General features: G+C 37.4%; 1 protein-coding gene across 2 annotated transcripts in view; it reads left to right on the forward strand.

The window, feature by feature from the left end:
* Positions 1 to 23044, forward strand: part of HIPK3 (homeodomain interacting protein kinase 3) — a 105545-nt gene extending 82501 nt beyond the window's left edge. The window contains exons 4-16 of one of the 2 annotated variants that reach the window (XM_049780077.1): positions 12 to 131; positions 1578 to 1664; positions 2479 to 2663; positions 3495 to 3654; positions 4804 to 4927; positions 12356 to 12477; positions 12722 to 12849; positions 12942 to 13103; positions 14190 to 14483; positions 15005 to 15145; positions 17460 to 17698; positions 18062 to 18189; positions 19151 to 23044. In XM_049780077.1, the coding sequence (XP_049636034.1) occupies positions 12 to 131; positions 1578 to 1664; positions 2479 to 2663; positions 3495 to 3654; positions 4804 to 4927; positions 12356 to 12477; positions 12722 to 12849; positions 12942 to 13103; positions 14190 to 14483; positions 15005 to 15145; positions 17460 to 17698; positions 18062 to 18189; positions 19151 to 19624 (2364 nt within the window). In that variant the 3' untranslated portion in view covers positions 19625 to 23044. The remainder of the gene's footprint in view (positions 1 to 11; positions 132 to 1577; positions 1665 to 2478; positions 2664 to 3494; positions 3655 to 4803; positions 4928 to 12355; positions 12478 to 12721; positions 12850 to 12941; positions 13104 to 14189; positions 14484 to 15004; positions 15146 to 17459; positions 17699 to 18061; positions 18190 to 19150) is intronic. The other variant, XM_049780078.1, reaches the window with a different exon arrangement.
* Positions 23045 to 26726: the final 3682 nt, after the last annotated feature.

The following is a 26726-nucleotide window of genomic DNA, read 5'->3' on the forward strand; positions in this document are numbered from 1 at the left end:
TTATTTTTCAGATTCGATACATTTCTCAGACACAAGGTTTACCAGGAGAACAGTTGTTGAATGTGGGTACAAAATCCACAAGATTTTTTTGCAGAGAAACAGATATTTCTCATTCTGGTTGGAGATTAAAGGTAATTAAATAAAGACATTTTGTAAAATGTTTTATTAAGATGTTTTGTGTATGAAATAATCTATTGCTTTATTTTATTTTATTATATCTTTGGATTTTGGACCACACCTGGCAGTGCTTAGGACTTATTCTTGGCTCTGGACTAAGAGATCATTTCTGACAGGCTTGTGGGCTCCCACAGGGTTTTGAGGTTTTAGTAAAATGTGGGGGAGCCTCATTGAAGGCAAGCACCTTGGCCACTGTGCTTTCGTTCTATTTTCCCTGTTCTATTTTTATTGTAGATTTTATTTTTCGGCCTTTTGAAAAAGATAAAGCCTCTTTGAATATCTTGGCTTTTATTTTCTGACAGCATAATTACTAATTCATCTTAATGTTTTTAAGATGGTAACTTTTATAGTAGCATTTGTTAAACTTTTGCTTAAAATTTTAAAATAATAACTGATGTGTTTCATCTTTTACCTGAATATATACATATATACATATATATATATATATAAATCCATATAATATGTAGTACGGTATATAATTTTGTACTCCTGACAGGCTTAGGGAACCATATGGAATACCAGGATCAAACCTGATTCAGCAGCCTGCAAGGCAAATGCCCTACCCAGCTGCCTGCAGGCAAATTCCCTCCCTGCTGTGCTATCACAGTCCCTGATAATACTCTATTGTTAAGTTTCATAGGACCCAATGTTCTATATTAAGCCTAGAATTATAATATTTTTAAGCTTTATTTTAAGTGTTTATATTTTTTGTTTTGTTTTGTTTTGGGCCACACCTGGTGATGCTTAGGGTTTATCCCTGGTCCTTGGTTCAGTGATCACTCCTGGTGGTGCTTGGGGAACCATATGGGGTGCCTGGGATTGAAACTGGGAAGGCTGTGTGCAGGTGCCTTCCCCTCTGTATTATCTTTTTTGGCCCTACATTTTAAAGCTTTATATAGTAGACATCCTAATACATATTTCACACACCTAATTTGTTGCTTGTATCTTGAGGATCTATAAATACTCAATAGTTAAATTTTATACATTTTATGATTATTTTATATAAGGAATTTATACTCAACCTAGTTCCTGTAAGTTTTTTTCTTAAAAATATTTTTGTCCTTGGGGCCGGGTAGGTGGCGCTGGAGGTAAGGTGTCTGCCTTGCAAGCGCTAGCCAAGGAAGGACCACGGTTCGATCCCCCGGCGTCCCATATGGTCCACCCAAGCCAGGGGCGATTTCTGAGCACATAGCCAGGAGTAACCCCTGAGCGTCAAACGGGTGTGGCCCAAAAACCAAAAAAAAAAAAAAAAAATATTTTTGTCCTTTAAAAACTTCCTTTTTTGAGACTACTACTTGTCCTTATAGTCAATATTAGACGAAAAGTCTTAAATGAAAAGAAATAGAAATTTACAAATTGTGTGATAATATGCTGTTTTCTCCTTGATGTATTCTAACAAGACACTTGAAGAGCATGAGGCAGAGACTGGAATGAAGTCTAAAGAAGCCAGAAAGTACATATTCAACAGTCTGGATGATATAGTGCATGTGAGTACCATGGTGGCATTTATCAGTCTTCCATGCTCATGATGGAGTGTTTGTTAGTTCTAAACTTTTAAAATGAAGCTGATTGCATGTTTAGGAACTGATTGCATTTGTCTTTATATTTCTTCTATAGTAGCCATTCTTTGTGTAATGAGTTTTCTTTAAAGAAAAACTCAGAGAAGTGCTAAATCATGCTAAAAGCAGATTTTTAACTAAGATGATTCTTTGCTTTGAATGCTATCTGATAATAAAGATATATGGTGGGGCCAGAGAGATAGCATGGAGGTAAGGCATTTGCCTTTCATGCAGAAAGACGGTGGTTCAAATCCCAGCATCCCATATGGTTCCCTCTGCCTCCCAGGGGCGATTTCTGAGCATAGAACCAGGAGTAACCCCTGAGCACTGCCATGTGTGACCTAACCACCCCCCCCCCAAAAAAAAAAAAAACAAAAAACAAAGGTATTTGGGGGACTTTTTTTTTTGTGTGTGAATTTAGTGCATATTAAAGAGCAGTTTCTTTTACTATGTTCATTCCTAAATTGTAATAAATATTTTTTTAAGCTGAAGCTTTAATGGGCTGAAGTGAAAGCACAGTGGTAAGGCATTTGCTTTGCACGCAGCGAACACAGGACGGACCCTGGTTCAAATCCGGGCATCCCATATGATCCCCCGAGCCTGCCAGGAATGACTTCTGAGCACAGAGCCAGGAGTAATCCTTGAGCACCGCTGGGTGTGACTTACAAACAAACTGAAGCTTTAACATGAACATCCTTTATGCCTAATTTTCATTTGGTGACTTGAAAATTTTATTTCTTAGGTGAACACAGTGATGGATTTGGAAGGAAGTGACCTTTTGGCTGAGAAAGCTGATAGAAGAGAATTTGTTAGTCTGTTAAAGAAAATGTTGCTGATTGATGCAGATTTAAGGATTACTCCTGCAGAGACTTTGAACCATCCTTTTGTTAATATGAAACATCTTTTGGATTTTCCACATAGCAACCAGTATGTTTTTTTTTTTTTGTGCTATTCTTTTTTTCCTTTTAATTCTTTCACTGAATCACTGTGAGACTGTTTCAAAGTTGTTCATGACTGAGTTTCAGTCACTCAGTATCCAACACCCATCCTTTCACCAGTGCACTATTCCTACCACCCATGTTTCCAGTTTTCCTCCTGCCCTCCCTTCTGCTCTCTCCTCTGCCTGCCTCCATGACAGACATTCATATTCTTCCTTTCCCTCTTTCTCTTTCTCCCTCTCTCCCTTAAAAATCTTTTTAAATGATTGTGGAGAAATAGTAATGTCAGGCCTGTAGAAGGTCATTTTGGTAGAACAATGATTAAATTTTATGTACATTGAGTGAAGAATATCCAGTAACCTTGGGGAAGTGGTAGAGCAGAACTTCAACACAAATCTGAATCACATGCAAATGTTCTTTTTATTTCCTTTATATCCTTTCTCTTCTGTGTTATAGAATTTTTTTTTTGCACATAGAGTAGAACATAGAGGTTTATATACTCAAATTGAGATTTGAGTGTATATATGACCTTGACCTTACATCAGCTAGGGGTGATCCCTGAGCATGGAGCCAGGAATAAACCGTAACAAAGCCACATGTGGCTGAAAACCTAGAAAAAGAAACTATATAAGATACACTTACTTGCTTTCAAGTTCGATCTTTTCTTGTAGAAATAGAATTTTAAATTGATGAATAGTTATAGTTTTTTTTTAAATTAACAGGTTAAGTGTAAATCAGAATTTACTTTTGTAAATAATTTGAAAATGTTAACGTACATTAGCTTTAAGTAATTGAACTTTAAAATAATTTTATTTTGCAGTGTAAAATCCTGTTTTCATATTATGGATGTTTGTAAGTCCCATCCAAATTCATGTGACAGAAATAATCATAATAAAGCATCGCTGTTAAGACCTGTTGCTTCAAGCAGTACTGCTAATCTGACTGCAAATTTTGCTAAAATTGGTACCTTGAGAAGTCAGGTAAGCCATTATAGTTTTTCATAATTTACATTCCCTTTTTATGTTTGCTCATTTTACTTTTGAAATACACAGAATTTTATGCCAACTGTTAATTGTGCTCATGAAATTTTACTATGGCAATGATGTTAAATCTCTTAATTTTGTATTTCTTCTTCTTTTTTCTTTTGCATTTTATTTGCTCAATGTCCTTCATTTCCTCTTCTATACTAGATCTGTATTAAAACATTGAGTATAGGGGCCGGAGAGATAGCATGGAGATAAGGCGTTTGCCTTTCATGCAGAAGGACCGTGGTTCGAATCCCCACATCCCATGTGGTCCCCTGAGCCTGCCAGGAGCGATTTCTGAGCATGGAGCCAGAAGTAACCCCTGAGCACTGCTGGGTGTGACCCCCCAAAACAAAAACAAAAATAAAAACAAATCGAGTATAGGGCAAAGGAATGAACTCAGTGGGCCAGATCACCTATGTGGGGGTGTAGGTTAGATCCCTGGGTGGTGGTCCAAAAATACAAAGCCCCAACCCCAATCTTTTTTTTTGGTTTTTGGATCACATCCAGTGGCCCTCAGGGTTACTCCTGGCTCTGCACTCAGAAATCACTCCTGGCAGGCTTGGGGAACCATATGGGATGCCAGGATTTGAACCACCATCCATCCTGGATCAGCTGTGCGTATGGCAAATGCCCTACTGCTGTGCTATCTCTCTGGCCCCTCCAACTCCAATTAAAAAAAAAATTCAGTAGGTTCTGTTTCTGTATTTATTTTATCACAAACTATGAATTTCTTTTTGTTGTTGAGGCAAATAATAATTATGCTTGACCTCTGAAGTATTACATCCCTCTACTATGTGTCCCTAGGTTGTCTTATTGTTCACCTCATCCCTCCCCAGCTTCTTAGAATTACGATTTGGGTGGGGGGGACACTCATGGAGATGCTTAGGACTTACTCCTGGCTTTGCATACCTGGTAAGGCTCAGCGACCATATAGGTGTCCAGGAGTGAATCCAGGTTGTCTATGTTCAAGTCAACCCACTTTATTGTTTCTCTGACCCCAGAATTAAGATTTTTGAATTGCTTTTGCATTCTATTTATAAAGCATGTATATGACATTTCAAAGATTGCTCTGTTTAATGCAGTGTGCATTAATTGTTTCAGGCATTAACTACATCTGCTCACTCAGTAGTGCACCACGGAATTCCTTTGCAGGCTGGAACTGCTCATTTTGGTTGTGGTGATGCATTTCAACAAACACTGATTATCTGTCCCCCAACTATTCAAGGTATTCTTTTATTTAAATGATTTTTTTTTAATTTAGACATGCATTGTTTTATGCACATTTAAGTACCAATTAAATGTATCGCATCATTTTTGTTATATTCAGTGCTGTATTTGAATTTAGGCTGATCACTAGTCTTTAGATTAATCACATTAATTCTTAGGTAGTAAGGTTATATTACTATTAACTTTTATAATTGTTTTTTGAATAGTTACTACACTTCATCATCGAATGACTAAGACTCCCACCATCGCTGTCCTTATATCTTAGACTACCTTCTCTTTCCCCAACATTAGCTGTTTAGTAAACTCAGTTCTAAAATAAAAGGCCAAGGATTTGATCACCATTCTGTTTTTCCTTGGTTTGTTTCACTGTATAAACATGACAGACTATCAGTATCTTTTTTTCCCTCTGACTTAATTCACTAACACAAATGCCATCTAGTTCTATACCAGATTTTGTCTTTTCTTTAGGCACTGGGTATATGTACCTCAGCGTTTTTCATTCATCTTATCATTGTGCATTTAGGTTGTTTCTATATCTTGGTTATTGTACTTAGCACTATAATGGGCATAGCTGGGCACGTATCTTTGTGTTCTATGGAGGTACCAAGTATCATATGGCATATGGTGTCATATGGCAGCTCTATTCTAAGACAGTATAGAGGTCTTTGTATAGTCTCCACACTTTTCCACAGAGGCCCACCTGACATTCCTACCAATGGTGAATTAAGGTTTCTTTTTTACCACTTCTCTGCCAGTGCTTATTGTTTCTAATCTTTTATATGCTGTTCCCACTGAGATGAGATAATATTTCATTATTTTCAATTGTGCTTCCCTGATAACAAGAGATAGTGAACACTTTTTATATGCCCACTGTCTGTCTTTATGTCCTCTTTGGGAGATGTTTCTACTCATATCATCACCCAGTTTTTGATGGGCTTATTGGTTTTTTGTTATAAAGCTTTAAAAAAGCTTTATATATCATGAATATTAGCCCTTTGCGGTATGGTGTGTCGATATTTTCTCCCATTCAGTAGAGTTTTAATTTTAGTTTTTGTTTCTTTTGCTATGCAAAAAAACCTTTTAGTTTGATATAGTCCCATTTGTTTGTTTGTTTTTTTTTCATTTGCCAATGGAGTTAAATCATTAAAGGCACCCCTAAGTATATTGAGTTCTGATCTGGTGCTGAGTTCTCCAGTCCACTTTATTTTTTTATTTTTATTTATTTTTTTTTATATTTTTGGCCACACCCAGCAGTGTTCAGGGATTATTCATGGCTCTGCACTCAGAAGTCGCTCCTTGCAGGCTTGGAGGACCACATGAGACACTGGGGATCGAAACTGGGTCTGTCCCGGATTAGCTGCATGCAAGGCAAGTGCCCCACTAGCTCCAGTCCACTTTGAATTAACTTCTGTTACACCCATGTCTTGACTGATGCTCACAATCAGTAATGAAAAGGGTCATATGATACATGCATTTCCTATCAAGCCTAGGGTTGATAAAATGCCTTAGTAGAAGTTAATGAGCTTGGCGAGCTGTTCCTGTATTGGGTATCACTGCTCTGTATGTTCTGGTAAGTTTATATCACTTATAAACATTGAAGTGACTGCTCAGTTGTTTATATTTTAGCCCCAAATACCTTGCTATTTATTTAGAACAAAATATCTTATATTAACCACATTGCTTAAATAAAGAAATTATTAAAGAAAGAAAAAAGAAAGGAAAAAAAAAACAAATAGCTTACACTTAAAAGGAAAAAAAACCAACAAAACAAAAACAGCAACACCTTTACCATAGTATAGTGGTTAGAGCACAAATCCACCTTGTGACTTACCCTGGTCCCTCCATGCATTGCTAGGTGCAGCCTGCAGAGCTTCAACACTGCTAGGGTGGCCTAGATAAACCTTGACACCACAGTATTGCATTCTCTTCAAGTCGTGGTCTTTGGATTGAACCAGGGTTCAGTTGGCTGAGAATTACAGGTGTAGCCTTTGGGCTTCCTGAACATTTTTTGAGAGGTTTCCAGGAAAAAAAAAAACAACGAACAAAAAACCCGAATATATTTTGTCCCTTTATTCTTTGGAGTGTGTGTCTGATATATCTGGTGGCACTCAGACCCTACTCTTGGGTTTGTGCTCAGGGATTACTCCTGGCCATGCTTGGGGGAACCATATGTGGTGTTAGGAATCAAACTGGTTAGTTGTGTACAGGATACCTTAATTTCTATACTACCTCTCCAGCTCCAAAATGCCTTAGAGATCATGTAACCTGAAACTAGTTTCCTATGTGCAGAGGGCAGTAGCTGCACAATTTACTACTAGGATGAAACCTTGCTCTCCAAGGATTTTTCCTTGCGAAATGTTATAATCTAGAAGGTATATTCAAAAGGGGCCTCATATTACTTTTTGAAACTTAGTAATATACTGTAGTGTTAAGGTAAGTATTTAATACGTACTTGGGATCTAGTTCTGTTCTGTGTCATTCTAGACAAATCTGTTCATCTATTTTAGATGTAATAAAATAGATAGAATAGATAAAACTCTTTATAGCTCCTAATATTTCTTTTTTTCTTATCAGTTAATCTTTTTTTAATCCAATTAATTTTTTGGCTTAGTTTGCTTTCTTTATCTTTTTTCTTTTTTAAAAACTATATATAATTTTTATTTTAAGCACTATGATTACAAGTATGATTATAGTTGGGTTTCATTCATAAACAGAATACTCCCCTTCACCAGTATAACATTCCCACCACCAATGCCACCCTCCCTTCTCCTCTCCCATGCCTGTATTAGAGATAGACATTCTACTTCTCTCGTTCTTTAACATTGCCATGCTAATTGTTAGTGTAGTTATTTTCCTAACAGCTTCACCACTCTTTGTGGTGAGCTTCATATTGTGAGCTGGTCCCTCTGCCCTTAACTCTATTGTCTCTGGGCCTTATTACAATAATGTCTTTAAATTTTCTTAAAACCCATAGATGAGTGAGACTATTCTGTGTCTATCTCTCTTCCTCTGACATTTCATTCAGCATAATAGTTTCTTTCTGTCTACCTATTTTTGGTTCCTTTCGTTGATCATTTTCTAATTTTATAAGCTGCATCATTAAGCTATTCAGGTATGCCCCTTCTGCCTTCATCATGTGTGCGTGCGAAGCTATAAATTTGCTCTCAGTACTGCTTTTGCTTTGTCTCATAGATTCTGATAGTTTGTGTCTTCATTGTCATTTGTTTCCAGGAAAGTTTTGATTTCCTCTTTGATTTCATCTTGGGCCCACTGATTGCTCAGTAGTAGGCTGTTTAATTTCTAGGTGTTAAAGTTTTTCTTCTGTGTCCCTTTGTAGTTCACATCTAATTTTAGAGCCTTGTGGTCAGTGAAGATAGCCTGAAAAAATTTTATCCTCTTGATTTTATGGAGGTATGTTTTATGTGCCAGCATGTGGTCTATCCTGGAGAATGACCCATGTACTTTGGAGAAGACTGTGTATCCAATCCAGGTTTCTGGGATGGAGTGTCCTATATATATATATATATATATATATATATATATATATATATATATATATGTATGTATGTATATATATATGTATGTATGTATGTATATAGGACTGAGGCGCCTCTGCAAGACAGTTTACCCTGGGTCTTTCTTGGCCTTTCTGACTGGAGTGCCTCTTTCTGGCTGCGGTGCCCCTGCAAGACAGTTTTCATTGGGTCTTTCTTGGCCTTTCTGGCTGTGGCGCTAGAGGTTAGGCCTAGGACGGACTGCGGTTCAATTCCCTGGCATCCCATATGGTCCCCCAAGCTAGGAGCGATTTCTGAGTGCATAGCCAGGAGTAATCCCTGAGCATCACTGGGTGTGGCCCCAAAACAAACAAACAAACAAAAGAAATTGTAAATCCTTGGATACTCATCCCTTTTTCATAATTTGTGAATTTAAAGAAATAGTTATATTAGGTAGCTGCTGGGTAGCTTTTACTGTTAAATTTTATATCTGTTCTCTTTCATTTTATTTATATTGGATCTTTTGTGTTTATGTTCATCATGTGTTGCATCTATTTCTGATAATAACCATGTAGATATAGTTTTATAACTATATTCATAAAACGTTATTTGTGTGGGGCTGGGTCAGCATGCAAGAGCTACTCCTGGAAGAGTTTAGGGCAGTTGGGGCCAGAGAGATAGAGTGAAGGCAAGGCATTTGCCTTGCATGCAGAAGGACAATGGTTCGAATCCTGGCATCCCATATGGTCCCCCGAGCCTACCAGGAGTGATTTCTGAGTGTAGAGCTAGGAGTAACCCCTGAGTGCTGCCAGGTGTGACCCCCCCCCCAAAAAAAAAAGAATGTAGGACACCATATCGTATAAGAGATTGAACTTAGGTTGTATGCCAAAAATGTATTTAACCCAGTAACTACCCTGGCCCTCTGCTTCTTTTAAAGTACAGTCTCTCCTCAAGTCTCTTCTGGACGTTTTCATTCCATTTTGTGGATCCCAGCCTGTAGGACTGTAAGGATTATCTCAGTAGTATCATGATTAAGCTAATGACTTCATACGGGATCAAGACACTTCTTAAGCCTCTGAGCTATCTTTTGGCCCTTCATGTTGCATACTTTAATCAATAGACTCTAGTCTAGATGACTGAGTGCATATGATGACACTGGGGTTTGAACTTGTGTATTTGTGCATATGTCTGAAACATATTCCATGCTCTTAAGTATAGAGGATTTAACTAATTATAAAAACAAAACAAAAAAACAAAAATCAATATAGATTGATATATATATTAAATAAGCATGTGACATTATTTAGTATTCTGAAAAGTTAATCATCCCCTTAGATAAAAATTGTTGTTCTGAATACAGAATTCTCTGTTGTTCTAGAAGAGACTTTAAGCTTTCTTGTGTCCTACTGTACAGGTATTAAAATACATCTAATCAAGTAAAGTTGGACTTTTAGCTCATTTAATAACTGTCTAGGAAATTGGAATTTTAACTAAGCTGCCATTGAAATTGGCTTTTAAAAAAAAGGCAAACAGTTCTGAAAGGGAGAAAAGGTCACAGGAGAATTTTTTTAAAATAATAATTTTAATCCCTGAAAAATCACCAGTAAACTGAAATATTAAATGACACAAAAATTAAATTATGATACAATATACTATGCAGTTAATAAGGTATAATGTAGTCATGCAGAGAATACTAGGGACCTTTGAACCAAGGTACTATAAATATTTAGCATTTTTCTCTGACAGCTTGCAGCAAATTAACTAACCTAGGTTTTATCCCCTGCACCATATTCATTCCCCAAGCCCTATCAAATGTAAGTCTTGAACATTGCTAGATGTAGCTCCAGCCCCTTTTTCCACCAAACTAAAAAGTTCTTTAAAAACAAATTCTGATTAAAAAATTAATACAATCTCGGGGCCGGGCGGTGGCGCTAGAGGTAAGGTGCCTGCCTTGCCTGCGCTAGCCTAGGACGGACCGCGGTTCGATCCCCCGGCGTCCCATATGGTCCCCCAAGCCAGGAGCGACTTCTGAGCGCATAGCCAGGAGTAACCCCTGAGCGTCACCGGGTGTGGCCCAAAAACCAAAAAAAAAAAAAAAAATTAATACAATCTCAACATTTTTAGGAGTAATGCTTAAAATATATTCATGCAATAAAAAGTCTAAGGTTCTTTTATCTGCTGGTAGAAAGAGAGCTTCCATGTGGTGCTGAGAGGCTCAGATGCAAAAGCCCTGACCTGCCAGGGCTTACCTGGACCCATCCCAATGATGTTGGGGCTTCCACAGTTATATCCACTAGTATTTGGGAAATCCATGTGGTGCTGGAAACCAAACTTGGGTTGGGCATAGTTATGTGCTATAATTGCTGTACTCACTTTTCCCTCCTTTTTTTTTTTTTTTAAATTGCCAAATTGGATTTTACTGCAGTTAAGAAATTCTGTTAAAATTAAGAAAGATGGCACAATGGGCTAAGTCCATGCAATATGTGCATGAAGTTTGGGTTTATTTTTTCTTTTTTTTCTTTTTTTTTTGGTTTTTGGGCCACACCCAGCGGTGCTCAGGAGTTACTCCTGGCTGTCTGCTCAGAAACAGCTCCTGGCAGGCACGGGGGACCATATGGGACACCGGGATTCGAACCAACCACCTTAGGTACTGGATCGGCTGCTTGTGAGGCAGATGCCGCTGTGCTATCTCTCCGGGCCCAGGGTTTAGTTTTTCATACTGCATGGTCTTCAAGTACTCTTGGAAGGGACCCTAAACTAAGCTGAGCCTCTGAGTATATGCTGGATATCCTTGTAAAGTGACAAACAAAAGGTAATGTAAGACAAAATTGGTGAATAGGGCCGGAGAGATAGCATGGAGGGAAGGCATTTGCCTTGCATGCAAAAAGATGGTGGTTCGAATCCCAATAACCCATATGGTCCCCCGAGCCTGCCAGGAGTGATTTCTGAGCATAGAGCCAGGAGTAACCCCTGAGTGTTGCTGGGTTTGACCCCCCCCCCAAAAATTGGTGAATATATTTTTATCAATACATATATATGACAATAACTGTTTCCATATATCTAAAATTCATCTGTCTGGGAATATGCAACTTTATTTAAAAATCTGCAGTTTTTCAAAAGGGAAAGAAAAATTCCTTTTTTGTAGCAAATTAGGAACATCCAAAATAATTTGTATATAAAAACTGAGTTATTTTTCTTTATTTATGGTTTTGGTGCTCAGAGCTTACTCTTTTTGGGGAGGGGTTCCACACCTGGCAGCACCCAGGGATTACTCCTGGCTCTATGCTCAGAAATCGCTCCTGGCAGGCTCGGGGGACCCTGTGGGTTGCTGGGATTCGAACCACCATCTTTGTGCACGCAAGGCAAACACCTGACCTCCATGCTATCTCTCCAGCCCCCAGAGCTTACTCTTGGCAGTGCTCACAGGACCATATTTAGTACCAGGCTTTACAATGCTTTTAATAGTAATAATGCTTCAGGAATAAAGTGTTGCTGTGCCACAACTACCACCAGAGTCTCAGCATCCTTCCCTGCTTTTTGGCTCCCTCTTATTCCTCCCCGCCCTCCCACTCCTGATTATTAGCAAACTCTGTTCTATAGGCAGACTCCTTGGATCTTTAAACATTAGCCATTGTTAATTCCCTTACTTTGTGCTGAAATGTGTATCATTTAGTATTTCTTAACACTTTGCCCTCCAATTGAACAAGGTGCAGACAACTGCAAAATTTCATCTTTTCCAATAACTAGTTAATATTATGTTGTACATAGATATACCACAACTTCTTTATCTGTTCATCTGTTCTTATGTTGTTAATCAGTTTTGGACTATTGTGGATAGTGCTGCAGTCAACATAGGAGTTAGTCCTTTAAATTTAATTGTTGTACAAAATTAACCCAAAAGATTTTATTTCTGAACTCTTTCTGTTTTATAGGTATTCCTGCAACACATGGTAAACCTACTAGTTATTCAATAAGGGTCGATAATACTGTTCCACTTGTAACTCAGGCACCAGCTGTGCAGCCACTACAAATCCGACCTGGAGTTCTTTCTCAAGTTAGTAACTTCAATATTTTTACTTGCGTGTTTTTCTCTGTCTACTTCAGTATGAGAACTAATTCATTTATGACATAGTAAATGTGCTAATGACATGGAAAATAATCTGTATGGTTATTCAGTCATTTGTAGCTTCTAGGCTTAAACTTTTCTAATTATTGGTTGATTCTAACTTTAATATGTCTTTGAATTACCATAAAAATGCATTACTTGTCCCTTAGTAGCTTATCTTCTTTTGGTACAGCAGGCCTGGTCTGGTAGAACTCAGCAGATGCTGGTACCTGCTTGGCAACAAGTAACACCCATGGCTCCTGCAGCTACCACATTGACTTCTGAAGGTGTGGCTGGTTCACAGAGACTTGGAGATTGGGGGTAAGTTAAAATCAAACGTACTTAATCAGTAATAATTTGTAGAGTAGGCCTGAGTAAAGAAAGGATTCAGTTTTTCTAAACTTGCTTTCTAGGAAAATGATTTCCCACAGCAACTGTTACAGCTCAGTGGTGCCGCAACCTCTTCTCACCAATCAGATCACATTATCAGCCCCTCAGCCAATTAGTGTGGGCATTGCACATGTTGTCTGGCCTCAGCCTGGTACGACCAAGAAAAACAAACTGTGCCAGAACAGGTTGGTACTGATATTTTCACTTTATCCTTGCATTTTTGAGAATTAAGCTTTAAAATAAATTTGCACGCACACTTAATGGGTCACTTTGCTTCTTTCAAAATTACTCCCTTGGGGCTGCAAGTGATAGCACTGCAGGTAGGGCACTTGCCTTGCTTGCGCCAACTAGGTTCAATTTCCAGCATCCCATATTGTCCCCTGAATCTGCCAAGTGTAGTTTTTAAGCATAGAGCCAGGTGTAACCCTGAAGTGCCACCAGGGGTGACCCAAAACAAAAACAAACAAACAAACAAAAGACAAAATTACTTTTTTTTTTTTTTTTTTTTGGATTTTGGGCCACACCTAGTAATGTTCAGGGGTTACTCCTGGCTCTGCACTCAGAAATCTCTCCTGGCTTGGGGGGACCATATGGGATGCCGGAGGATCAAACCATGCGGTCCGTCCTATGTTAGCATGTGCAAGGCAAGCACCGCAACCACTCACTTGTGCCACCGCTCCAACCCTCAAAATTACTTTCTTGGTGCCTTTTTTACACACACTATGTTAGCTCCCTTCAGAAGAATTTTGGTAAAAAGTAATAGAATAGGAGCCAGGAAAAGAGGAAATAAATTGTTTCAATTGGTAAGGTTGTCTTCATTGATACATTATTTACCCATGATGTAACTCTTTGAGACATTCAGATAGTCATATCAGCTCTTCCCAGACCCTGTCCCTCCCCCCCCCCAAAAAAGATAATTTTAATGTGTTTTAATTTTAATTTAATTTTAATTTTTAATTTTAATTTTTAATTTTTATTAAAATTTTATTTTAATATTTATTTAAAATTTATTTATTTATTTAAATTTATTTATTTAAAATTTATTTAAAATAATTTTATTTTATTTTATTAAAAATTTAATTTTAATATTTAAGTTTTAATTTTAATTTAATGTGTAAATTTTAATACCGTTTACACCTAAACTTCTAGAGGTATTTTTCATTTTAAAAACTTATGATCATTGTTATCATTGGATGAATACAGTTTATAATTTAATGTCTGAGAAAAGTTTGTATGTTTTTTGATAGAAATGATATATCATTCCTTTGCAGGAGTAATTCATTGCAGAATACCAATATCCCACATTCAGCATTTATTTCTCCAAAGATTGTAAATGGGAAAGACGTAGAAGAAGTGACATGTGTAGAAACACAGGACAATCATGACTCAGGAGAGGCAAGAAATGATTGTGAAAGATCGATCAGGCAAGATTCCGATGCAAGTATTTCAGACAAGCAGCGGCAAACCATTGTCATCGCGGATTCCCCAAGTCCTGCTGTGAGCGTGATCACTATTAGCAGTGACACTGATGATGAAGAGACATCGCAGAGACATTCACTCAGAGAGTAAGTGTTAAATTCAGTGTCCTTTATACAGCCTATCATTGAAATAAGTACAGTGCTCTCTGGTTTGCTGGTAAAATACAAACTTGACTTTTCTTTTTGCTCATCTGTTGGAGTAAAATCTTCAAGTCTGAATGTCAGATTCCACACACCATTATTTAATATTGATTTTGTTTTTGTTTTTGTTTTTGACTACACCCAGAGGTGCTCAGGGGTTTCTCCTGGCTCTGCACTTAGAAATCACTCCTGGCAGGTTCAGGGGACCATGTGGGATGCCGTAGATTGAATCCAGATTGGCCACATGCAAGGCAAACACCCTACCCACTATGGTATCACACCTGTGTGCTGTCACTCCAACAATGATACTGTAGCATGCTTTCCTATATTTACTCATTCTTCGATATTTTTTTCTGCGTATTCAGCTGCTGCTTTATTCCCTTAATTCAGTCGTATCTTGGCTACTTGGGGAGTATTTTTTTTTCCCTTTGTAATTCATTTTTATCTTCCCTTCCCTCTTCTGCTAGATGTAAAGGTAGTCTAGATTGTGAAGCTTGCCAGAGCACTTTGAATATTGATCGAATGTGTTCATTGAGTAGTCCTGATAGTACTCTGAGTACCAGCTCCTCAGGGCAATCCAGCCCATCTCCTTGCAAGAGACCCAACAGGTAAAAAAGGATTTCAGTAGTAATTAATACTAAACTACTAAAAAGTTTATGGTGTCTTTCTGTTGGTGTTGTAATTAGTCAATGCCTTTCAGTTTGCTCTAGTAGCTTCTGTTGAACATAATTTTGAGTTAGATTTTTTACAAACGCAGCTTTTATTTTTATATTCTTTGTTTGTTTGGGGGCCATACCTGGTAGTGCTTAAGTTTTACTCCTGGTGGGCTTGTGGTACTGGCAATTGAATCTGGGTCAGTCACATGCAGAGGAAAACACCCTACTTTGCTTTGTGCTTTTGCTTTGGCCCCAGTAATGTTCTCTATTATCGTAGAACTAATCTAAGTAAAAATTTGAGCTGCTAATGTGTTTTTTTTTTTTTTTTTTTTTGGTGGTGGTTTTTGGGTCATACTCAGCAGTGCTCAGGGGTTATTCCTGGCTCCATACTCAGAAATTGCTCCTGGCAGGCACAGGGGACCATATGGGACACCAGGATTTGAACTGATGACCTTCTGCATGAAAGGCAAACACCTTACCTCCATGCTATCTCTCTGGCCCCATAGCTGCTAATGTTTGGGTTTTTTTTTTTTTTAGTTTGTTTTTAAGTTTTGTCTTGTTTTCAGTTACAGTACAGTGGGTAAGGCATTTGTTTGGTTCATGGCTGACCCATTTTTAATATTCACCACCATTTATGAGCCTCCCTAGGAGTGATCCCTGAGCACAGAGCCAGGAGTAATCCCTGAGCACAGTCAGTTGTGATGCCAAAAACCAAATGCCAAAAACCAAACCACAATGTTGATGGTCATCATGATGATGATGATAATGTAAAATTTGAGTGAAAATTACATCCTCAACTTTAGCTTCACAGACTACTACTTGTATTTTAATTTAAAATAAGAACATTTTATTCAGCAAAAAAAAAAAAAGGTATCCTGTATCATGAAGTAACTAGTGACTCCATCAGTAGAATACTATGATTTTTTAGCTGTGAATGGTTTTATTTATTTTTCATTAATTATTTTCCTTTTGATTAAAGACCTACATTGCTACTAATGTAGACTAACAAACATTAAAGGAAAAACCATAAGACTTTTCAGTGAAGGGCTAGAAAGATAGTACAGGTAGTAAAGCATTTGCCAGTTGCTCCAGCTTGGTTTCTTTTTTTTTTTTTTTTTTGGTTTTTGGGCCACACCTGGCGGTGCTCAGGGATTACTCCTGGCTATCTGCTCAGAAATAGCTCCTGGCAGGCACAGGGGACCATATGGGACACCGGGATTCGAACCAACCACCTTTGGTCCTGGATCGGCTGCTTGCAAGGCAAACACCTCTGTGCTATCTCTCCGGGCCCACAGCTTGGTTTCTAACACCACACTGAGCACTACCAGGGGTCATGTCTGAATACAGAGTTTGCAATTGCCCCCTGAATATTACTTGATAAGGTCCAAATCCCTACTTCCCCCCCTAGAAAGAAATACATTTCAGTTTTGCTTATAGAAATTTAAAGTTGTTCTAGAGAAGAGAAAAATAACTTTCAATTGTTTTTTAATTAGTTGTTTAAAACGTGGTTTTGGAAATAACTCATATGTATGTAAGACAGAAATATTGTCAGTATCTTATAGGATTTGGAAAAGGAGAGGAATATGATGTTCTGGCTAGGACTTCAGAGATACCAAGGGAAATCTTTAAGATAATCATCATCCAGTTTAAAAAGTCTTCCATGGGCCAGAGTAAACGCAGGGTTAAAGTAACCCTGGTTTAATCCTTGGTTCCACATACAGTTTAGTCCTTTGAGTACCTCCAAGAGTGGTCTTTGAGCACAGAGCCAGAAGTAAGCCCTGAGCTCATTGTGTGTTACTCTCCCCCATTCCTTACAAACATTCCACATGTCAAATAACACATGCATATAACATTAGGATTTAATCTGAAGTTCTCAAGATACTTGCTTATATATTTGTACCTTTTATGCAAATTATCTGAAACAGTGCTACTTTTTATAGTGTCTGGTTAAATTTTTTTGGAATTCAGGAGAATTTTATCAAGTACTGTTTATGAATTTTTTGGAATTACAGTAGAATTTTATGAACTACTACAGTGGAATCAAGTGGAAGAGAAAATGAAGTGCCAAAAATGATGTTCCTTCACAGGTTGGAATTAAAGTTAGCAGTTGGGACAAAGAATTCGTGTGGGAGCCTAGAAAAATCCATAAAAAATAAATGGTTGAACAAGAAGAAATTATCATTAAGAGTGGAATAATTCAACAAAACCATAATAATTTGCTGGAACCAATTTAAAAACTCATTATAAAAATTCTTTTTTGTTGTAGTATGTCCGATGAAGAACAGGAAAGTGGCTGTGATACTGTGGATGGCTCTCCATCAACATCAGACTCTTCGGGGCATGACAGTCCATTTGCAGAGAGCAGTTTTGTAGGTGATGCTCATCAGAACACTGAACTGGTAACCTCTACTGACACAGAATCAAAGCCATCTGTTTGTACTGTAGTGGTGCCACCTATTGGACTAGAAAATGGATTGAATGCCGATGAGCATATGGCAAGCACAGGTAAACTGAGTCTTTTCTGTTTCTGCAAAGGTTTTTCAGGGTCTGGAGTCCTGGGTTTGATTCTTGGCACCACATGGTCCTCTGAGTCCCATTAGGTATAGCTCAAAAACAAAAAAAGTAGATAAGATCTTAATTTAGGAACAATAGACTCAAAACAATGGATAAGTCATCTCTGTTTTTCCAACTTGGTCCTACTGCATTTGTTTCACCAAGAAACCTCTTCTATTATTTTCTGTTGCTTAGAATAATGAGTTATTTCTAATTTAGATGTTCAAGTCCTATTGTGCAAAATATCTAAAGGCCTTATTAATTTTTATGGGATAAGGAAAAAGCATTAACTTTAATGTTTTGGCTTGTTTCCAGATTCTATATGCCAGCCATCAATAAAAGGACGAACAGCCGCTGGAAGATTAAACCAGCCTTCCATAATGGGTAATCGTCAGCAAAAATTGACATCAGCATTTCAGCAGCAGCATTTGAATTTCAGTCAGGTATGTTTGTGAATTTATAGTGGACTCAAATTCAGCAGTTTTTCACCTAGAGGAAATATTGATTTTGAAACTCAATCAAGTTTTCATAGATTTCATCCTTTTGATTATACCAGGTGGCTAGAGTAACTGGCCTGCAGATATCCATCAACTATGAATTCTTGGGAAAGATTGGGCCCTTAGAATTCTCTTAAGTAATTTCTCAGTTTTGTTTTCTTTAGACTCCTTAGATCAGAATTTACATTAATGGGTGAGTGGCTTTGCCCCTTATTTGTTAGCAGTGCTGATGGAGTTTTTCTGGCCTTATTGAGTACTTTCTATTTAACTCTGTGTGCAGCAGTTGTATCTCACTTGGGGAAAGAAAAGATTATGGCTATAGTCAGACCTGTGTTGAAATCCCAGTGTTGGCAAACATTGAATGTGTTAATTTATCAGGCCTCTTCAACAAATCTGAACCACAGTTAATGAGAATAATAGCTGTATCATGTATGTACAAATAATTAGCATTATATATGTAGTTAAGTACTTCACAGATGATCATTATTAGTAGTGGTGGGAACATTAGTACTATTAGCAGTCATATAAAATTAATTATTTAATAAAATGTAATAATGAGTATTAAATGCCAACACAAATATACCTAAAAAGTGGTATTTTCTCCTCTGTGTCTACTATCTGAGATGTCTCTGTGGCCTATTAGTCACAAAATATAATACTTCTTTTTTATTTATTTATTTTTGGTTTTGGGGTCACATCCAGAGGCTCTCAGGGTTTACTCCTGGCTCTGCGCTTAGAAATCACTCCTGGCAGGCTCAGGGGATCAAATGGGATGTTGGGGATCGAACCTGGGTTGGCCGCATGCATGGCAAAATGCCCTACCACTGTGCTATCACTCTGGCCCCTCTTCTTTTATTTTTAACTTCTATATTATTCACCTTTCTTTTTATATATATATTTACAATAGGTTCAACACTTCACATCTGGGCATCAAGAGTGGAATGGAAATTTTGGACTTCGAAGACAGCAAGCTTATATCCCTACTAGTGTTACCAGTAACCCATTTACTCTTTCTCACGGAAGTCCCAATCACTCAGCCGTTCATGCCCATCTGGCTGGAAACACGCACCTTGGAGGACAACCTACTCTACTTCCATATCCATCATCAGCTACCCTCAGTAGTGCTGCACCAGTGGCCCACCTATTAGCCTCTCCGTGTACCTCAAGACCTATGTTACAGCATCCAACTTATAATCTATCCCATCCTAGTGGCATAGTCCACCAAGTCCCAGTGGGCATAAATCCCCGTTTATTACCATCCCCAACCATTCAGACTCAGTACAAACCTATCTTCCCACCACATTCTTATATTGCAGCATCCCCTGCATATACTGGATTTCCATTGAGTCCAACAAAACTCAGCCAGTATCCATATATGTGAAAACTCGAGTATATTGAGGAAGCTCAATGATATAAACATTTGATTAAAAAATAAAAACATGGTATTTAATAAATATTAGCCATGGCACAAGAAAATTATTTTTGAATCATGTAGACTTGGGTGCAATTTAAACAACTTTGAGCTTTAAAAAAAAACTCACTTTTAATGTGTTTTGCACATTTGGTATAACTTGTCTTTGGTCATGTTATCTTCTTCTTATGTAGTAACTTTAGACAGGTGACTTATGGGAGCAGAAGTCCAGTTTTGCTCCTGCTATTTTTTATAAAATTGCCTTCTAACTAGTGCAAGACACGTCCACCTTTGGGAAGCCATTCTGTGTACAGACTTAGAGCAACAAATGCACATATGTCAGAATTACAGCATACAAGTGAATTGTATTTTCTGTGTCTTAGTGTATAAATGTTGGATCACTTACCTAAGAAATTGAGCTATTGTTCTTTACATTTGCATGTGTCTTTGCATGGGCAAAATGTTGCCTAGACTTTGCTCTTAAATGTTGTTCTAATAATCTCAGCTGCATTGTAAACCGTTTCCACACATAGTGCCTTAAATATTTGAGGTTGTTAATGTTATTACCTATATATAAATGTTGAGGACTGCAGCACTTACAAATTCAGACCTATCCTTTACTTTTCTTTTTGATAGAGTAATGTTCATTTTTGGTTTTGTGTGGTATGATTTGAGGTTGTAGCTGGTTTTCCATACTAAGAGGGCAGCATGTGTGCTATTGCTGAATTCTGCTGTCTTGATTTTTTTCAGAATGATCTAGCTTCAAGAAAAGCAAGCAGTTAGTAGTGCTTAAGAAAAAAATTGATTCCGTATCTAATGGATAGTTAATAACTGTCACAACACAGCATTTTATATACTGTTAAGTGAAACTGCAATACAATCTAAGTTTATTTTGGGGAGTGTTTGCTATATAATTGGATTTAATAAAATGTTTAGAGGTGCAGTAGGCATGATTTTTTGAGTAGATAATGAAAGAAAATGCAAAATACTCATTGATTCATGATGTGGTTTCATCTTAGCTTGGGCAAACCATGCAGTATTTAATAAATAGTAGCAGAATATTTACTATTGAAGCTTGAAAAGATGTGAGTTCTTTGTGTGCAATTTTTTCATTTATGCATGTAAGGGTTTTGTTTTTTTAAAAAAGTATTTTTACATTGTAGTATTTGTTTCGCTTGTTGGTGGTGTTTGCTTATTTAATACATTCCGTCAGGGACAGAAATTACATGCTTTTTTTCTTAGGAAGTGTGTGTGTGTGCGTGTGTGTTTTTGTGGGGGGAGGGTGGTGGTTATGTTTAAATGAAGTTGCTTTTACAGCACCAAAGACTTAATCATCCGTTTCCTATATAAAAGGTAGCTACTTTTTTGCATAGACCTCAAGTATATTGTAGTGTAGAGGTGGAATTTTAAGGAAAGGTATTAAGCAGGCCGTGTTTTAGCTTATGGGCAAGTAATAAATTGTATCATTTATCTTGAATGTATCATAGATAAGCTGCTATATAACGATTGCCACTTCAGATAGCTGTGAAATTAGGTGAGTAACTAGTTGTTTAGCCTTCTAATTTCTGTATAAGTCTAATTACATGAAATAGAAGTTGGGGTTTTGATTTTTTACTTTGCTTTTCTGTTTGGAGTGTCATTGTAACTACTGTATTGTAAATGATGGGAAAAACTTGCATATGTTATTTTGGGGTGTGTTATTTGCATCAGTATTTTATCTCTATTAATGTTTGTGCTCATCACTGCATATAAAAACTTGGATGTATCGATGTAACTTAATTTTTATTTTTCATACTGGCATTGTAGACACTTGAGAAAGCTGTATCTTGCAGGCTTGGCTTAACTTTTTTTCCTAAAACTCTGGAATATAAACTTAAGCATTTACTGGAATAAATAATACAAAGCATTTGAGTGTAAAACTCTGAAATGTTTTGGACTTACAGCATTTCTTTGATCAATGAATTGCATACCACTAGTACAGCTTTAGTACATCATTGATAATAAGCTAATAATGGAAAAAAAATCTTTCTTTACTCCATTAACACAAGCAGTGTTTTATTTAATCATCAATGAAATAAATGTGCCTCAAATTGATTTTAAAATTTACAGTATTAGGTCATAAAAAACCAGCAGTACATTTTTAGTCACACTGAAAATGAAGGACTTAATTTTCCCCACAAGTTTCAGTGTTTTTAGTAATCAATTCTATGCATTTTATATAAATAGAAATATATATATATCATAAAGGAATAGCTTAAGATTAATTTAAAAGATTATTTACAGATGATAAATTTATGGAATCACTATTTCAGTAAACTTGCTGTCCTCCACAGCCTTCTCATTTTATTATTTATATGGTCCAGCAGTTTACTGGTATCTGCTCACTCCTTGGAAAAGAATTAGTGCTGGTAATGGTTGTTTCAGAAACGCTAAGTGCAAAGAATTGATTGGATGTTTGTACAACAGGTGCAAAATTGGTGCAGTTTTCTTTTTGTGAAGGGCCACATTTACTAGCTCCAAGTGTTGTAGTTTCTGTATTTTACTTGCAAGGCCGAGATGGTCTTGATAAATTGACTGTGGTGAACTGGTAAACTGTAATGTTTTCATAATATGATGGTAATATTTGATAAGGGTGTTACATTGATCTCACCTGATTCTAATCATGGACTTCTTATGTGTTAAAACAAAGTCCTGCTAAAGTCTAAATTTAGCATGTTGACAAAAGTATCTGGATTAACCTCTTTAAAATATTTTTTAAACTGGTTTTCCTAAGTTTTTAATGCTTCCTTAAATAAAACACTGCATGAATTCCAAGTTGCATATTTGCATACTATTTTAATTTGCAAATTAAAAAATCAAGTATCCTGATTCTTAGTTTTCTTTTCTGTAAGGGTATTTAAATATGTTACTGTAGTCGCGAAGCCTTTTTATTTTTTTAAGTCTACTATTTTAAACTGGGTTTGTGTTAGGCAAAAAATTAAATCATACACTGCAAGGTGTAGAAAGATTTGTTTTTTAACAACCCAATGATAAAGATTTGATTACTAAGTTTGAACTGTTAACTGTTTTAACAATTTTAGACTTGTGACTTACTTTCTTTGGTTTGTTTGTTTTTGCTTTTACTTCTATGCTACACTAGTTTGCCATGTAGCAATTGCACTGTGCAATATTACAATAAGGACTGGGAAAAATTTTTATGGATGTAATGTCTATTACGGTTTGCGATAGTATTTCTCTCTAGTTCTCAGTGATTTAAATGTGACCAAGCCTTCTGTACTTTGTCACAAAAAGCGGGTTTTCCAGGTGACTATTTTGGTGAGTGTCAAAATAAGAATTTATGGTGTATTACTGTCGATTCACTTTGAATTAAAATATATATATTGCAGCAAACAGCTTGTTGACTTTTTTTATACCTCAGTACTATTTACAGGATTGAAAAAAAGGGAAAAGGCCAGTAACACTGAGTACCTAATTTATACCATTTTATTTGCTTCTCAGAGCCAACTGCAAAAACCTGTTGGGGAGGGGGGAGGAACCTGTTCTCTCAAAACCTGTTTTCTTTTTTATATAAAAATTAAATATTGGGGCCGGAGAGATAGCACAACAGTAGGGTGTTTGCCTTGCACGAGGCTAACCTGGGACGGACCCTCGTTTGATTCCCAGCATCCCATATGGTCCTCTGAGCCTGCCAGGAGCAATTTCTGAGCACAGAGCCAGAGGTAACCCATGAGCACCGCTGGGTGTGGCTCAAAAACCAAAAATAAATAAATAGGCTAAAAAATGCCTCAAACCATACATCTGAGATATATAAAAAAAATTCACTACCTTGCCATAACTACATCTGCTTCTCACAACCCATTGGTTTTGAATAGTATTTTCTGAAATATTTTGGTTTTGTTTTTGGGCCACACCTGATGGTACTCAGGGATTACTCCTGGCCTTGCACTCAGGAATCGCTCTGAGAATCTCTGGGGACCATATGGGATGTCAGGATAGAACCCTGGTTGGTAGCATGCAAGGTAAGCAGCCTACCTGCTGTGTTACTGATCTAGCATAATTTTCTGAATATTTCTGATGCAATTTTTTTTTGTTCAATATACATTGATAATGAGGAGACATACATTTGTTATTCATTTGCTTTGGGCAGGGCCACACCCGACTGTGCTTAGGGATTTTAAGTGCCCAGGATTGAACCTGGGTTGGGTTAAGGCAAGCGCCCTACCCACTAGATGTCTAGACCCACACATAGACTATATGTGTAAAACATGAAAAATTTTAAGAAATATTTGAATGAATGTGACTGAGAAGTAGACGACTCATTAGGGTATATCTTCACGTATTACTACATGCTTTTAGGACTCAATATTAGGAATAGCAATAGAAGAATTGGGAAGCACTCTTACCAGATCACAGTACATTTCACACATTGAAAAATCTCGATCTCAGTACGTTTACTTGAAGTTTTATATATGTATATATAGGTATATAAAATATATGTGTTTATGTATAAAAAAATTCCCCTAATTGAGTTCCCTGTTACATTTTGTTGCCATTCATTGCAGTCTTTTTTTTTTTTTTTCCCCTCTGCTGTGGATATTATCAGTGAACAGAAGTTTTCCTTTATTCTTTCCATCTTAGGCTCATAGAGGTCTTGCCTTTTTTCATGAGAGAGAATCAATAAAATTCAATGAGAATTAGTGGAATGAAGAGAAGAGCATATACTGATTTGTAGAAGCTATGCCATGGAATGCTTCAGTCAGATTTGAGCTGTAGCAGAGCAAATGCTGGTCAGTCAGTTAGTTGTGAGATATTTCTGGTAAAACGGCAAATGCAGAGACCTCAGAAATGGACTTTTAACATTAGGAGAAACAGGAACAATGACAGTGGCACAATAAGCTTGTTAGTGGAAGCAGGGGCTGGAACAGGGAGGAGGCACTTTCCGAAAGGAAGAAAAACTGGCATGTTTAGTATATTCCATATAAATATAACTATATAGATATGATTCCTTAGATTATAGAACACCATGAAGAATGCTGAACAACCAACCTGGCTGCCACAATGGAAGAATGCTTGGAAGATCAGCTATGTATGTAGTTGAAGTAGTTCAAATGAGAGACGAGGGGTATCCTTATCAAGACATTTGTATTACATTTTTTTCTAGACTTTTTTTTTGGCGTTTTGCTTTTTTGGTCACACCCAGGATATTCAGGACTTACAGACAGTACACGCAGGGATCATTCAGGCCTCATGAAATCATGTGGGGTGCTGGGGATTGAACCTAGGCCAGCCATATGCAAGGCAAATGCCTTAGCTGTTGTACTCATTGGCTTTGGACTCAGATTTCATTTTAGTTTAGTTTTTGGGAGAGCAAAAATTCAGGTTTCATCTAGTTTATGAATATTTTCTAGTCAGCTTTAAGTAATCTTCTAGTTAGCTTAAGAAATTTTGTTTGTTTTGTTTTGGGGACCCTACCCAGCAGTGTTTAGGGCTGGCTTTTGGTTCTTCACTCAGCGATGGCTTTGCAGGACTCAGGAGACCATGTGCGTTACTTGGGATTGAATCAGAGTTGGTAGCTTGCCAAGGATACTATCTCCAGCACTGCCCTAAGAAGTTTTGGGCTATCTCAAAGTTGTAAACGTTTTTTTTTTTCCTTTCTTCCACTTAAAGTTATATGGTTTTAACTTTTATTAGGTCTGTGTTTCCTCTAGTGTTAAATATGTTATCCAATTATTTTTACTTTAATGGCATTTTATTGAGAACCTGAACTTTTTCTTAATTAGAAGCAAGACTAAAATAGAAAAGATTATTAAGACACTATTTTTGTATCATAAAAATGCATAACATTGTAGTTAGACATCGCAGGAAACTAAAATTTTCAAAGCTAGTAAGATTAAAGTTCAGATAGTTTTAAGTAATTTTAGGTAGAGCTTTTTTTCTATTTCAGTTTACAATATGAACACTGCCTACTTATAACAAACTTTATAGCATTTTGAATGCCAAAAAGTGAAATCTAGAGAAATTGGCTTTATTCTCATCATTGCCTGTTTGGAATTTTGTTTTTTGATTTTGTTTTTTGGGGCACACCAGGCAGCGCTCAGGGTTACTCCTGGCTCTATGCTCAGAAATCGCTCCTGGCAGGCTCTGGGGACCATTTGGGATGCCGGGATTCGAACCACCGCCCTTCTGCATGCAAGGCAAATGCCCTACCTCCATGCTATCTCTTTGGCCCCTCATCATTGCCTGTTTAGTGACTATGAAGAACGCAAAGAGCTTGCCTTTTTCTTTTCCTTCCTTCCTTCCTTCCTTCCTTCCTTCCTTCCTTCCTTCCTTCCTTCCTTCCTTCCTTCCTTCCTTCCTTCCTTCCTTCCTTCCTTCCTTCCTTCCTTCCTTCCTCCTTCCTTCCTTCTTCCTTCCTCCCTCCCTCCCTCTTTCTTTCTTTCTTTCTTTCTTTCTTTCTTTCTTTCTTTCTTTCTTTCTTTCTTTCTTTCTTTCTTTCTTTCTTTCTTTCTTTCTTTCTTTCTTTCTTTCTTTCTCTCTCTCTCTCTCTTTCTTTTTTTGCTTTCTGAATTTTGTTTGTTTTGAGTGCATACCCTGTGATTCTCAAGGCTTACTTACTCCTGGCTTTGTGCTCAAATCACTCCTGGTGGGTTATGGAGACCATATGGAATGCCAGGGATCTAACTTAGGTGGGCCACATGCAAGGCAAAATGCCCTACAGACTGTTCTGTTGCTTTAGCCTGAGAACTTACTTTCACCCTTTTTTTTTTTTTACTTACTTTCACCCTTACTCCTGGCTCAGGGGACCATATGGGATGCTGGGAATCAAACCTACATCTGTCCTGGGTCAGCCCTGTGCACGGCAAACACCCTACCATGGTACTACCACTCCAGCCCCTCACCCTCTTTTTTTAGGTGGGGTGCCCCACACCAGTGATGCTTGGGGGTTATTCCTGACTCTGCACTCAGGAATCATCCCTGGTGGTGTTTGGGGGCTATATCGGGTTCTGGGAATTAAAACTACATTGGCTGCATGCAAGGCAAGTATCCTTCCTTCTATACTATTTCCCCAGCC

The sequence above is a fragment of the Suncus etruscus genome, chromosome 9, assembly GCF_024139225.1.
Source record: "Suncus etruscus isolate mSunEtr1 chromosome 9, mSunEtr1.pri.cur, whole genome shotgun sequence".
NCBI classification, from domain to species: Eukaryota; Metazoa; Chordata; class Mammalia; order Eulipotyphla; family Soricidae; genus Suncus; species Suncus etruscus.